We start from the raw sequence: 16259 nt of genomic DNA on the forward strand, positions 1-16259 counted from the left end.
GAAATAATAAATTTTGAGATAACACTAATGTACTATCATATAAAAAAATGATTTATGTCTAATACTCTTTGTTTTACGGCAAGGTTTCTTACAACCCCATCTAAACATATCAGTTTTACATTTATTTTTTGTTAGCCACATTTCAAGTTTGCAAACTTCACCAAAAGCTGTACTTTGCAAAATGTGATTTTTCGCCAACCTTGAAATCAAGTGATCAATAATGCCACTGCATAAATTCATCAACTCCGTTATACGGTAGTTATTTTTGCCTTCTTCCTCAGAATAAACTGTTTTTGATATGCAATTTGGAGGTTTTTGTCTGGACATAATGTAGGGTCTTAAAAATTTTTATGGCGCCCATTAATAGGATTTAACCCAAATGAAAATTTAAAAGTTGGCGGGTTAAGTGTTAAAAATAGCGGATTTTGAGCATGCCGCTAGTGGGAAGTATTATTAAGAGTTGGCAACACTGGCCCACAGTACTACTATTCTGTGAACTGTAGCGTCTGTGCTTGTGTATAATGTCGTGATCGTCGTATCGTGAGTTTTAGTGAAGCTATGTTGGTGTTCTTGTTTCACGGTTTGGTCAATGCTAATTAAGTATCAAAGTTTTCTTTTTGTCCGGCACCTTTCCAAAGGTAAGAATAAAGGTTAATTGAAAAACAATATGAGGTGACAGTTTTACTATTACAGTAAAAAATCTTGAACTGGTCAAGCTGAAAACCCAATATAAAAGACGATGTCAGTTTCGTCTAGAACAGAATCTTTTCTTATGGATCTGGAAGAGACCTAAGTACAGTACTAACAACTTTCTCGACCTCAGGATGGGGAACAAAGGGGTAATCTTACCAAGAAAGACTTTGTTTTTGCAAATTGCAGCGTCTGGAGACTAGGCACTTACGATGTGACCTGATTGAGGTGTTTAAGGCTTCGAATGGTTTGAGCAAGCACAATGCTGATGGGATTATTCCTCTTGCTCAGTTAAAAAAAAAAGTTCTTGTTTATACTCCAGCGACCACCAGTTAAGTGGAGTTTACAATAAATCATCAATACAAACGTTAATCGTATTTAGCGGGTTTGAACCCTGGTCCACCCAAAGAGCGCGTACTACTGCAGGAGAGTGACAGATGAACTTATGAGATTTTTGGCAGAGAAGGAAAATGCATGGGATGTATATAAATTATCTGACCCAAAAGCCTATGGTTAATATATATTTGTCTGTAATTCAGTCAGAAAGGAGGTTAGGCAAGCAATGGCAAGTTATAAGAAATCTTTAGAAAGGATGCAAAGAAAAATAGCAAAGGCTATTTTACTTAGGTAAACCCTGAAGGAAAGGGAGTGAATCAGATTGGTTCACTTGATGTCAACGGTTCAACTGTTGATGATTCTGTTCAGGTTGCTGACAAACTGAATGAATATTTGTATCTACATTCACATATGAGGAATTCTTTAGGGAATTGGATGCCAGAAGTTTATCACGCTCTAGCTAAATGATTTTAACTGAAAGGAAAGTGGAAGAGAAATTGTTGAAGTTAAACAAGCAATGCACCTGGGGTGGATGGGATCGATCCAATTTTATTAAGGAAGGCAGTAAAGGAAATAAGTGAACCTTTAGCCATAATTATGAGAACTTCCTTGGATTCAGGGGAGGTCTCTGCAGACTGGAGATGTGCAAATGTATCCCCAAAGAAGCTTCGATCACAAAGGGGATTAAAGACATGTTGGACTGACAGCTTGTGTAATCGATACCCACTAATATTCGTAAAGTTGGGCGAATGCTAACTTATTGTGATTTTCTCTTGTAGAGGACCTGTGTCCTCATTTTGAATATAAATCAATGATTTGATTTTAAATCAAATAAAAATAAAACATTAAATAGAATATAGGATATAGAATATTTCTTAATATCCTAATAATTTATGTAATATTTTATTTTTATTTGATTTAAAATCAAACCATTGGTTTAAATTCAAAATGAGGACACAGATCCTCTACAAGGGAAAATCATAATAAGTTAACATTTGTCCGACTTTACGAATATTAGCTGGTCTCGATTACACAAGTTGTCTGTTCAACATGTCATAGTATCAAGTTTTGAGACAATAGGATTCCCATAATGTTTTTTGTACAATTTCAAGGGGATTAAAGAGTGAGAGGAGTAATTACAGACACCTTAGTTTAACTTCTGTTCTGGGGAAAATAATGGAGTCACTGGTTAAAGAAGCATTGTAGGATCATCTAGACAAGACTGCAGTTATAGTTCAGACAGCATGGATTTGTTAAGGGTAAGTCTTGTCTGACCAATTTGACTGTATACTACCATGTGGTCATAAAGGAATAAGATGCAAAAAATAATTTTCATGATAATATATACTTTGATTTCAGGAAAGCCTTTGATACTGTTGTACATAAGACTGCTGCACAAACTGGAGCAGTGTGGCATTAAGGAATACTGTAAATTTCACACCATGTGAAACATGTAATATTTTGCATAAATTTGCATATATAAAAATGTAATACGTATATTTGTAGTTATTACCTGCTATAGATAAAAGGATGGTGGAGGTGAGAAGACAGAGTGGTTATTAATGGACATGCTCTTCTTGGACTAATGTTATTAGTGGAGTGCCCCAGGATTCAGTGCTGAGCCCATTGTTGTTTTCTATATTTATTAATAATATTTATGGAGGTATATCAAAGCTTAATGTCTAAGTTTGCAGATGACACTAAGATTGGCAGTGTTATTGACAGTAATCAGGGTAAGCTTCTGCAATAAGATCTAAACAAATTAGGCTGATGGGCTAAGAAATGGTAGTTGAAATTTAACACTGATAAATACAAGGGATTGTATGTGGGCAGTGGTAATCTCAGACTAATGTGCCAAATGGATGGTACTGCACTCAGCACAGTGGAAAATGAAGAAGACCTGAAGGGTAATTGTAGTCAGATATGAAGGTCACTGAGCAGTGCAGACAGGCTGCACAGTTCATGGAGTTTTGTCAATGGTATACATGATCTTTGCTATCAGAGCTGGGGAAATCATTATCCCCTTATTATAAGACTATGGTTAAGGCACATCTTGAGTCTTGCATACAGGTCTGGAGGCATCATTTTAGGAAGCACGTAGATCTGCTAGAATTGGTGCAGAGAAAGGTAACGAGATTTGATGAAGGGAAAAAAAGGGTGGTCTTACCAAAAAAGGCTTCAATTCTGCAAATTGCAGTGCCTGGAGAATAATAATAAAATTTGGTCCACAGGGTCAAAGAGGTGATCATCCAATTGTATAAGTAATGGTTAGGCCACATCTGGAATACTACCTACAAGTTTGAAGAATATAGATTTGTTGGAAAGAGTGCAAAGAAGATCAACAAAAGTTAGTTGTGGCACAAAAGCTTATTCTTACCAAGAAGGAATTTTTTCAGCAGTACTGGACACACAGATGGTTGAACGGAGTTGGAAGTAGATCCTTCACCATCTTATGTGCTGTTCTCCACATTAACTTAGGGCCTATCCTGTGGAAACAAGTCCTTACCAGGAACCTGTATATCCTTGCATATTTGTTTACGGGGAGAATCTCTTCTCCAAACATCTTAGCTTTGGTTACCACTGCATGGCGACAGGAAGAAGCGGTGAAAGTGACCTTCTCCCACTGAGAAGCTTAACATGCTCAGGATCTTCAATGCTCTAAAAATTGATAGTGAGAAACTGCACAGACAAGTCTTACTACAATCCAATCATAAGGGAAACATATTGTACTTCACAAATTTAATCGTTTGTTGTATAGAACTCTATGTATCTGTATTTTCTGTTACAGGAATACTGTAAATTTCATACGATGTGGAAAATGTAACATTTTGTATAAATTTGCATATATATAAATGTAATATGTATATTACATATTTCATTTTATTTATCATTACTTCATTTATATTTCATTACTTCATTTTCTGTTTACAGCTTTGCTTAACATATCGTGTCAAGTTTTGCCAATTCACTTATGAATGTAATATGTGTACAGGAACTTCCTGACTTATGTAAGGGTTGTGTTCTGTGGAACACTACATAAGTCAGAATTATCCCTGTGCTTGTGCAGCACTTGCAACTGTGCTCGCTGAATTGGTTGAATCAAAAAAGAAATGTTCGACAAACATGTAAATAGAATTATTTATTGTATTTATTCAATTTTTTATCTCATGTGCAGGAAAAATTACAAAAGCTTGAAATTTAAAAAAATTTCAAAATTATAAAATTACAAAAAAAGAGAGGATACAGGCATAACATCAGTAAGTTTTACCTCTTGAGCATCGTTGCCAGAATCAATACCTTCATCTGATAAGTATGCCGCTGCCGAAGTTGAGGGCCGTAGAAATTTAGAAGGGGTCGGCAGCTCAACCTTACAAAAGAGCATATTAATGGACGACTGGATGGTGCTTTTTTCTTTTCATTGTAGATTTCATTGTAGCAAGCAAGAATATCATTCACTCCTCTGTTAACTTTTAAGAATCGTTCGCTGTCAGAATCTATCTTCTCAAACCTCGCCATTGCCGATGCAATTTCACGAAATGCCATTGCCATCTCTCTGGTGATGAAGCATCTCGGCTTCTCGTTTGATTCATCTTGAGCTTCATCAGCATTTTTTTCTTTCACTATCGCTGCTTGCAAGTCAGTAAGTTCTTCGTTAGATAATCCCTTCTCCTCTTCTATTAACTTCTCCATGTCTTTGGCATCAACCTTCAACTTAAGTAGCTCTGCAACATTTAGTCTTATCTGAAACCTATTCGTATGATTCGTCTTTTTCGAAGCCTTTAACATTGGCATATTTTCTTCCATGTCCCATTTAAACAACTTTTAGTAATTTCCGCCCGGGCCTTATTAATGTTTAAGATGGAGTGGTAAATATTGTAAGATTTCCAAAAGTCTCTTAATGTAAAATTTTTCTCATCGTCTACTGCAGACAATGCCTGAGCAAATGTGCATAAATAGTATGGTTTTAAATTTGAAATAACACCCTGATCGATAACTTGGATGAGTGAAGTTGTGTTTGCCTGTAGGAATGTGACTCTCACATTTAAATTGAAATCATCTGGATGCGTAGGATGTCCAGAAGCATTATCTAATGGAAGCAAAATCTTTAAAGGAACGTCGTTGTCTTTACAATATTTTTCAACCCCGTGAATGAAGCAGCATTTAAACTAATCCTCAAAGAGAGATATTGTTATCCATGCTCTCTGGTTTGATTGGAAATGCACGGGTAGGGTGACTTTATTGATGCCCTTAAATGCACAAGGATTTCCAGAATGGTACACAAGCAATGGTTTTAATCTGTAATCTCCCGCTGCATTAGCCCCAAGCAGGAGCATGGCCCTATCTTTTGACGTCTTTAAATCTGGCATTGTATTTTCCTCTTTGGCAATATATGTTCGATCCAGCATTTTTTTCCAGTACAGAGCTGTCTCGTCAACATTAAAAATTTGCTGCATTGGATAGCCGCCTTCATCAATAATTTTTTCCAACACATCACAAAATTTCTCTGCAGCTGCAGAATCGGCACTGGCAACACTGCATACTTTAACGTGGAAACCAGTGCAATGCTTAAACCTATTAAACCACCCGTTGCTTGCCGTGAACTTGGGTTGGGGTTTGCCGTACTTATCCTTAATATCTTTATAAATACTTTTTGCTTGAATGGTTATTAGGCTTGCTTCAGATTCAGAAGCAAGCACTCGCTTGCTTCTGAATCTGATTTTCCATCCATATTATTAACAGCTGTTCCATCTTCGATATAGCACTTGAACGCTGTTTTGTGATCACTGTTGATCTTAAATGTGTTGATCCTTTAACATGTTCTTTTATACGTGCACTGTCCCTTAAAATAGTATTCACTGTTGAAGCAGCGAGACCTAATTTCCTTGCAATAGATAACAAACTTTGTCCTGCTTCGTACTTAATTGTTTTCATCTTCATTTCTAAATCAGTTTTGTTTTGTTTTCACTTTTCATTGGTTGCTTTCCCTTCATCATCATAATATGTAAATATGAATGAAGAGAAGTTTCTGAAAATTTGTTTTTTATGTGATTGAAGATTTCAGTGAAGGGGAACACATTTGACCATAATAGCATAAAAACCCATACAATTGCAGTTATTGGTATTATTGCAAATGCAATAAGATCGAGTTTACTACCTGTTTATAATTAAATGCACTAACAGAAAAGCCCAATAAACCGGAAAGTGACAATTATTTTTATTTTTTTATGGTTGTGACCTCCAGAAACGTGCTTTAGAAAAATATCACAAAGGTGTTCAAAATTTATTGTTATAACGTTATCATATAACAAAATTTATTGTTATATGATAACGATGAAAGGATAGTGCAATTTCCATTATAAATATGACCTTTTAGAGAGATAAATAGCTTAGTAATATAGCGAAATTTTCAACTTCCAAGGACTTGGAACAAATTACAAAAAAAAATAAAAAATGTGTTATTTCGTTGACATTACAATATTTTCATGATACCTCCATTTATTCCTACAGGATGCAAAATACATTTCCACGATTTTTTTAAGTTTCCACCGGCTGGCAAAAACTTACGTAAAGTCAAATTTCCGCAAGTCGAGTATTGCTTAAATCGAGGAGTTCCTGTATTTGTAGCTGAGTTCAGTAACCTGTGCATCTGTTTTTGTTACAGGAACATGGCGTATTTCATACTTTGCGAAAGTTTATGTAACACTTTATACAACTACGCATATTTGTAAATGTAATGATCTATATTTGTATATATAACTATGGATATTTGTATGTATGACTATGTATATTTGTAGATATTACTCTGTATAATTGTTGGTTCATCTATGTTTATTTATAGCCGTCCTAACCAGAAGGCTGAAAAATATGGCAAGCCCTTGTAGCTACTAAACGGATTTATTAATAATAATAATGCCTTACCAGTACACTATCTCATTATAGAAATTAAATTAATAAAAAACATTCTGACTCTCAGCGAATATTCATTCAAAAAAATCTTACCATTCCAGTGATATCCCAGTCGGCTCACTATATACCTCTTTTCCAAAATTATATAGGCTGCATAGGTGATTATTTGAAATTCATGGCCAACAGAACCCTTCATTTTTTGTTTACAGCTTTGCATAGCATATGTCAAGTTTTGCCCTTTCACTTAATCATACTTCCACCTCGATTTCTGCATCATGATAACAAAGAATCTTTGGTCAATTTTTCCTTTTCATTGATTGTTCAGTGTGAAGATTCCCCTCACTCACAAAATTGCTTAGCATGCTACAGTAGCAGTTTAAGTGAATGCACAGTAAAATATATTACAGCAAGTCCTCGTTCGTAGTTTCATTCATTTTTCACCACTTTTTATCATGTGCACCTCACAGGCCATGATAGCTCACATTGGGTCATATGACCTTAGTTGCTAATGCTCCTAAAAACTAAATAACATTGGGTCATATTGCTGTTAAATCAGTTTTGCTTTGTGTATTTATTAAGAATTTCTAAAAATGTCTTATAAATTTCATTGGAATCTTAATGTTACTTTCAGTTATTCAAATATTTTTAAATCATATTTAAAAATGCTAAAAATATCTCCCAGTGTTTTAATACATTTTATACTAATATATAAATATATATTAATGAAATTTAATACAAGTGGTTCAGGTGAAAAATTTGCATGAGAAAAAGTCCTACCACGCAAAGTGCTTTTATATTAATATTGCCTCTAAAAATGATCTTTTTGTAGAATTATAGCACTGGTATGGCAAGAAGATTGAAGCTTTGATATCCTGTTATAAAGGACTTTACAAAGAAAAAAAAAATGAAACTATAGAAAATCTGCTTTTTTTTTTTTCTTTTTCTTTTTTGTAAAAAAAATGCAGCTGCAGTATTTGAGTCCTTTAGCATTAGTAGTGGTATGATGCTAGAAAGCAAGCTTATACATACAGCATCACCTCTTTATCCCTGCTAAAAAAATTCTTGTATATCATTGAAAAAACCTCATAAGCTGTCCTGGCAGCTTGGTATTCTTGCTTCACAATTACCCACCTCCCAGGACTTTTTAATTCACTACCCCGAGTACCACACAGTTGATAAGTTACTCTGGGGCTACTGCTACCCATGTACAATACCTTGCATTTGTCAATGTTAAACTTCAGTTGCCATTTCTCAGTCCATCTGCCTAAATTTTCAAGATCCTGTTGCAGTAGTATACCGTCATTAACAATCCTGTTTTATATCTTCATCAATATCATTGATAAATAAACAAAATAACAATGGCCCCAACACCAACATCCTGGGGACTCCCCTACTGATAATATTGGTCAAAATAACTCTTGCACATACCCCAATAGTTCTTGTTTGTTACCGCAACAGAACATATTAGCTAGATGTTCTTAGGGCAGAAACGTTTCAAATGAGCAGATAGCTAATGCCTGGGAAGAGAGCTTAAATAAAATTAAGTGGTGTCTCGGTGCCTCCATAGCCAGGTGGGCAGGAGCAGCAGCAGTGTATAGCACACGCTTCTTGGTTAAACCGGGGTTCGAGCCCGTGACCACCAAATACGGAGGATGCGGAAAGGTCAGGGAATGACCACCGCATATCCCCGGAGCAATATGGCCTTAGTTGCGAATGCTTCTAAAAACCAAAAAACAAACAACAAGCGGTGTCTCTGGGTAGTTACCTATACAAGAACACTAAGTCTTAATTGTTTATACAGTAATGTCAGAAGTGTCGTCAATAAAATGAGTGAATTCGAACTGCTGATTAGGACAAGTAAAGCTGACATAATAGGGCTTACGGAAATGTGGTGCCACCTGGAGATAGGGGATGATGAGTTTCAGTATGGTATGTTCTTATGTTCTTTTCTTATCAAAAGCAGTCTGAGCACGATGAAAAGCTTTCCTGGATTCAGATGTTTTGCATGCTAGCATAGAATCTGTATGGTGTGAGATAGTTGGAAGCAAAGGTATAATGAGAGTGGGAGGTGAGGCCTATAGGCCAGGTGATTGTGAAGATTATGGTGAGAGCCTCTACATTCAAATGGAATGGGCAAGTAAGCATCAGTGTCTTATTATGGGTGATTTTAATTTGCCTCTAATTGATTGGAGCAAATGGGAAGGAAACTCAACATGAGAAACAAAATTTTTTTAAAACAACTAGATGATTGTTATTTGTATCAACATGTCTGGGATCATTCTAGGGAAAAGAATATTCTAGACCTCATCATCACTCATGAACCAGATGGCATATAAAGGGATGCCAGTACAGGAACCAGTAGCAGGAAGTGATCACAGAGTTCTACAATGGACAATGAAGAGAGAGATAGCAGTAGTTAAAGGCAAAGAAATGGGTTATAATTTCAGAAAAGGAAATTATGATGGCTTAAGCTACATGGCCTGTATTAACTGGGTAGATATCGCACAAAGAGCAAATGCAATTGGATTATGGTATACCTTTAAAACATTAATCACAGAAACTTTGAATGCTTATATACCATTAAAAAAATACTCCACAAGGAAGATTCTAAGTTGGATGAATAATGAAGTTGCCAGATTACATGAGAAGAAAAAGGTAACATGGAAAAGTTACAGAGCAATAAAAAGTAATGAAGCCTATAACAGCTACAAAGTGATCTGTAACAGTGCCACAGAAAGGGTTAGGCTGGCAAAGGCAGATTATGAGAAATCGCTAGCGAAGAGCGGGTAGAAGTAATTCTTCACATATATAAATGCAAAGAAGAGAAGGCCAAACCAGATCGTACCCTTATGTAATGGACATGGGATAGCATTAGATACCCCCAGCTGAAGTTGCAGTGAACTCAACAGTTACTTTGCATCGATATTTACAGAAGAAAAACTTTGTGCTAATGAGAAATTATGGGAGTGAAGTTGAAAAAAATGTTATTTCACATTTATTTTATGAAAAAGCTTTCGAGCATATAGGCCAGTAAGGCTTCTGGGGTTGATGGCATATACCCTCTAATCTTAAGGCAAAGGATTGAACCATTGAGGCTAATTATGAGAGCATCACTGGACTCGAGAGTGATTCCGTTTGATTGGAAAAGTGCCAATGTATCTCCAGTACATAGAGAGGTTTCTAACAGTGAAGTGGGCAGTTACGGCCAGTCAGCCTAACTTCAATAGTAAGGAAAATCAGAGACAGTGATCAATGGTGGAATTCGGGATCATTTAGGTAGAAATGGAATTTCTATCTAAAGGTGGATAGCTTCAGGGCAGGAGGCAGAGAGTTGTGATAAATGGTTATTCTTCAGATTAGGTTGATGTAAGAAGTGGTGTTCCCCAAGGATCAGTATTAGGACCACTGTTGTGTTTGATTTTCATAAATGACATTGATGAAAGGATAGAGGGAGTGATGTCTAAATTTGCAGATGATGTAAAGATTGGTAGAGTAGTTAATGATCACTGCCAAGCAGAGCTTCTTCAGAGTAATCTATATAGACTTCAGGGATGGTCAGATAAATGGCAACTGTGCTTTAATCCAGTGAAGTGTAAGGGTATTATATTTGGGGAACAATAATCACAAAATAACTTATACACTTGGTGGAGTTGAACTAAAGCCAATAGTGAAGGAAAGGGACTTGGGTGTTACAGTACAGTCAGACACGAAGTTCTCCGAGCATTGTAGACAGGTTGCAAGGAATGCCCATGGTGTCCTATCGATGATTTATCGAACAATTGCTCTTAGAGATAAGGACCTCATAATCCTATTATATAAGGCTATCGTTAGACCTCACTTGGAATACTGTAAGTATGGAGACTGCACCTAAAGAATGACATTGTGCTTCTTGAAAGGGTCCAAAGATGAGTAACTCACTTAGTGAGATTTGCAAAATTGCGTTCATATGATGAAAGACTTCGAATATGTGAGTTGCAGAGCTTGGAAACTAGGCACCTTAGAGGAGACTTGATTGAGGTGCTTAACGCTCTGAGAGGCATAAGTAAAATGAATGAGGACAAAATTTCCTCGGTTATAAATGATTCCAGAACTAGGGGCCATAATTCGTAGTCACGGGGCGAGATGTTTAGACTGTATTGCAGAAAGTTTTATTTTAGCCAGCGAGATAAATTACTGGAAAAAGTTAACTATATGGGTGGTAAAGGTTGAAAGTTTGAGGAAATTCAAAGGTCAGCTGCATAATTACCTAGGGGAGGAGGGAAATGCATAGGTTGCATATTTTCTTTTCTCTTATTATTTATTTTTGTAAAATTTTCTTATTATTATTATTTTATTTTTATAATTCTTCTTCTCTGTGTGCCATCTCCTAACAGAGCTCCTCAATCACCACGGCAAATGTCTCTGTCTTTTGATGATTATTATTTATTATTTTATTTATTTATTTATTTTTGGCTGGTGCAGCATAAGCTATAGGCTTCCTTGCACCATTGCTAATACTAATACTAAAAAAATAGTTGGCCATCTATAAGATGTCCTTATGTAGAAGTCCTTTGTGCCAAACACAATCAAAAGCCTTAGAAATGTCAAGACTAGCCGTTTGAGTTTCAACAAATGTTTCCATTGAATTTGTCAATAGATGGATGATGTGTTCTTTATGATTTTGATGGAAAGTTGTTTGGAGCCAAATATGGGCCTTAGGGAGGATGTAGAACTACTTCAAATCTGAGTGATGAAATTCTTGCCAGCATTGCATGGCTACTGTGAGATCTTGTGACACAATATTGCTATATCGAGTCCCTACTGCATTTATATTTTAACTTATCTAGTGTCTTGTACTTTACTGATTGTTCCCTTTTTCCAAAAATGCAGTGTGGATAAGTTCAATTGGATGATGCTTAAACCTTTTGGAAATGTTTTATGGCAAAATTCCTTGGGCTCTATTTTGTTTTCTGAATAACAGTGTTGAATTGAGGATTCATCCTGAGTTGCAGTAATGTTTGAAAATGCATCCTTTAGCATTTGAAACAGGACAGTGGTTTATTATTATTATTAGCTATATGGTGCAAGGAAGCCTGAGGCTTATGCTGCACCAGCCAAAAAAAATTCCCGAGTTACCCTGAGAGAGAGAGAGAGAGAGAGAGAGAGAGAGAGAGAGAGAGAGAGAGAGAGAGAGAGAGAGAATGATGATATCCAGCTCAGGACCCTGGGTGTGCCAAGCCCATACTCACAAGATGTGAGCCCCTGGGGATAAGTTATTGATAAATTTCTTCATTGTGTTTGAAACACATGTTAAAAAATGATTCCTCTTAAACCAGTGTAACTTGTGAGCTTTCACACAAATGCTACTGCTCATGTTCTAACAAAAACTATTAGTTGCATGCTATGCTGCACCGCCTAGTACTGAGGTTATGACCTAGAATCATTATTTTTTAACTCATCTAGTGTCTTGTGCTTTACTGATTGTGCCCTTTTTCCAAAAATGCAGTGTGGATAAGTTCAATTGGATGATGCTTTGACCTTTGGTGAGACGTTTTATGGCACAAATTCCTTGGGCTATACAGGTGCCTCTGTAGCCAGGTGGGAAGGAGCAGCAGTGCGTAGCACATGCTTCTTGATTATACCGGGGTTCGAGCCTATCACCACCAAATACGGAGGATGCGGAAAGGTCAGGGAATGACCACCACATATTGCTAAGCTCCTAAAAAAAAAAAAAAACCAAAACCAAACCTTGGCTATATTTTATTTTTGGAATAATAGTGTCAAATCGAGGATTCATCTTGAGTCGCAGTAATGTTTGAAAATGCATCCTTTTAGCATTTGAAACAGTGTTTGTGGTTCAAACACTTCACTGTTAGGTCGCGGGTTTGAATCCCGCCTCTGGCTTGGATCAGAGTAAAAATGCAAACCTTTGGGAGGTTTGCATTACGGCCACAGAAGCTCATGCACCAACAGCTAAAAAAAAAAAAAAAAAAACTTCACTGTTTGAGCCACAGTTAATTTATAAAATGCTTCCACTTAAACCAGTGTAACTTGTGAGCTTTCACACAAATGCTACTGTGCATGTTCTAACTAAAAACTATTAGCTGCATGAAGAACCAAGTTGGAACATGCTGCACCACCTAGTACTAAGGCTATGGTTCTATCTAGAAGCATTACTTTTTAGGCTGCCCTCTTTTGCTGCCTTGTTTGTATGTATCAGTGTTCACATTATTGGAAGTACTTTTATTTCCACAGTATAAGAGATAAATTTTATTTAGCCAGGAACATGTTTAATGCAAGCTGAACTAAGGACTTTTAATTGAGAGAAATAATTTTATAAAAAAATGTATTAGTTCTAGCTAACTATGAATTGTATGAGGCATTAGCTAATGACTGATGGTTTATATAAAAGTTACGTTAAGAAATTAAGAATTTATTTTCACTAATGTCTGTCAATAACCATGGTTATTGACCATAGGTATCCAGTGGTATAACAGCTGACAACCGACATGTGAAAATAACTCCACAATGTGTGAGAAATGCCAAAAGATGTTTAGTAGTTTAAAGATTTAATAAAAATTCAGGGCTAAAAGTCTCAGACTAAGGAAAAACTTAGACATAAGTTAGTGCAAATGCATCATGTCTATACATAATAAGTTAACCAAAGTTAATTTATAATGGCCTTGTTTTGTGACATCTCATATTGTGAATGTTTTCATAATGAGTTGCCTCTCCGGTTATACTTCAAATAAGTAACGTTTTCCCAATCAAATAAGCCTATTTTTACTTATTCTCAGTGGATACCAACACCCTAACATACATTTTAGGCCTATTTGGCCCTTCATCATCAGGTGGGTGGGCCTTTGCACTAACTTATGTCTGTAAGTTTTCCATAGTCTGAGACTTTTAGCCCTGAATTTTTATCATGGTTATTGACTTAGTATAGAACAAGTGAAAGGCTAGGAAAAACTTTTGATCATAGTGAGTTTTTAATTACACTAGAGATATTCTACTTTTCAAACTTTTTGTAATGTTTAATTAGTTATCAGTATGGCACTTACAAGAGACAGAAGAAATAATGCAGGCAGTCAGATGGGTAAGCTGTTAGAAGCTGAAGAAGAGGATGACTTTTATAAAACTACATATGGTGGTTTCTATGAGGTGAGTTCATTAATTTTTCTGAATAATTTGCCTTCATATCAGTCTTGTTTACAAGGATCTATTACAATAAAAAAATATTTATCTTGATGCCTGCTATTTATTAATTTATTTTTTGTATATGAGGATAAAGTATATGTATGTCAGATTAAGTAGAAAAGATTGATTCAATGCTGCCTAAAACAGGATACAATGTAAAATACATACGCAATCCTCGTTTATATTTTTTTTGGGCAGTGACAAAAATCGAAGCTGCTCCTCACAGTGTACTGATGTGGGATTTACTTAAAGATATAACTGCCATCAGGGGTAAAGGGAGGTGTTTTTTGCTTTCATAAAGGTGACTACAGTGGTCTCAGACAGTTTTTAAATTCTATACAGTCTAATGAATGATGTTACCTACTGCAAATTCTAAATGGGAAGCATTCAAGGAATTAATCTTGGAAGCTACTAGGGTTTTCATACCAACTAAGAAATGTTATTCAGTGTTCAGGCCTAAATGGATGTTAGATGAACTAATGAAACTTATGTCAGAGAAGAAAAATACAAGATGCATATAAATTATTAGGCTACCCAGAAGCCTATGGTAGATATAAATTAGTCTGTAATGAAGTCGCAAAGGAGGTTAGGCATGCAAAGCCAGATTACGAGAGATCTTTGGCAAAGGATGCAAAGAAAATCAGCAAAGACTTCTTTAATTATATAAACTCTAGAAGGAAGGGGAATAAATCAGATTGGTCCACTTGATGTCGATGGTTCAACTGTTGATGATCATGCTCAGGTAGCTGACAAACTGAATGAGTATTTTGCATCTACATTCACACATGAGGAATTCTGTGGGAAAGTAGAGACCAGAAGTTTATCAAACTCTAACATGGAGCTAAATGATTTTGTAATAACTGAGAGTAAAATGGAGGAGAAATTGTTGAAGATAAACATAAGAAAGGCATCTGGGGTGGATGGGATCTATCCAGTTATGTTAAAGGAGTCAGCAAAGGAAGTAAGCAAACCCTTGGCCAGTGGTGTAGGAACGCCTTGGCAATGGGGCAGGCGCCAAGGGCGCCACTGACAGGCCACATCAGTACAGTGCCAAGCTATTTCGACAACCGAGGCTAGCTGACGAAATCGCACCCCTCGATGATGTCGAATCAAGATAACAGCACAGGGAGGGTGAAAATTAATTTTCACACGGCGATTCAAGCCTGTATGCATCCTTACATCTGAGTACATACTGCATAGTATCATAGATCTATTTGTTGTCCAGAATGTAACTTTGAAGGGACCAATCAACTTACAATATTTTCTATACAATGGGTTTTGTGGAACAAATTACCATCGGATGTTGGTTCCCTACTGTACTGGGATTTCAGGAAAGCTTTTGATACTGTTGCAAACAGAAGACTACTGTACAAATTGGAGCAGTATGGCATTAAGGGCAAGTTGCTGTGATTGATAAAAGGATGGTTGAGTGGGAGAAGAGGGGAGTGGTAATCAATGGGCAGTGCTCTTCATGGACGAATGTTGTTAGTGGAGTGTCCCAGGTTTTGGTGTTGGGCCCATTGTTCTTTTCTGTATTTATTAATGATAGTGATGGAGGTATATCAAGCTTAATGTACAAGTTTGCAGACAATACGAAGGTTGGTAGGGTTGTTAATGACACTAATAACAGTACTTTACTGCAACTTGATCTAGAAAAGATGAGCAGATGGGCTGAGAAGTGGCAACTGAAGTTTAACATTGACAAATGCAAAGTACTGTATATGGGTAGCAGTCCAGAGAAATGGACCAACTGTGCAATACTAAACCCGGGCTAGTGGTGAATGAAAAAGACCTGGTTGTAATTGTGTCATCAGATACGAAGTTTTCTGAGCAGTGCACACAGGTGCCAGAGCAGCACATGGGGTCTTGTCGATGATAAACTGGAATTTTGCTAGCGTAGATTAGGAGGTGATTATCCCTTTGTATAAGGCAATGGTCAGGATACACCTTGAGTACTGCATACAGATCTGTAGGTCATTTTAGGAAGGATGTAGAGCTGCTGGAAGGAGTGCAGAGAAGGGCAATGAGATTGGTGAGGGGAACGAAGAGTTGCTCTTACCAAGAAAGGCTAAGTTCTGCAAATTGGAGCATATGAATACTAGGCACCTGCAAGGTGATCTGATTGAGGTGTATAAGCCCTTGAATGGATT

General features: G+C 36.5%; 1 protein-coding gene across 1 annotated transcript in view; it reads left to right on the forward strand.

Moving 5' to 3' along the window:
- Positions 1 to 536: 536 nt before the first annotated feature.
- YL-1 (Vacuolar protein sorting-associated protein YL-1) overlaps positions 537 to 16259 on the forward strand; it is a 175674-nt gene continuing 159951 nt past the window's right edge. The window contains exons 1-2 of the mRNA XM_090382665.1: positions 537 to 638; positions 13955 to 14073. Of these exons, the coding sequence (XP_090238791.1) occupies positions 590 to 638; positions 13955 to 14073 (168 nt within the window). The 5' untranslated portion in view covers positions 537 to 589. The remainder of the gene's footprint in view (positions 639 to 13954; positions 14074 to 16259) is intronic.

Source organism: Mastigoproctus giganteus, chromosome 10, assembly GCF_048544385.1.
Source record: "Mastigoproctus giganteus isolate SK-2022 chromosome 10, ASM4854438v1, whole genome shotgun sequence".
NCBI classification, from domain to species: domain Eukaryota; kingdom Metazoa; phylum Arthropoda; class Arachnida; order Uropygi; family Thelyphonidae; genus Mastigoproctus; species Mastigoproctus giganteus.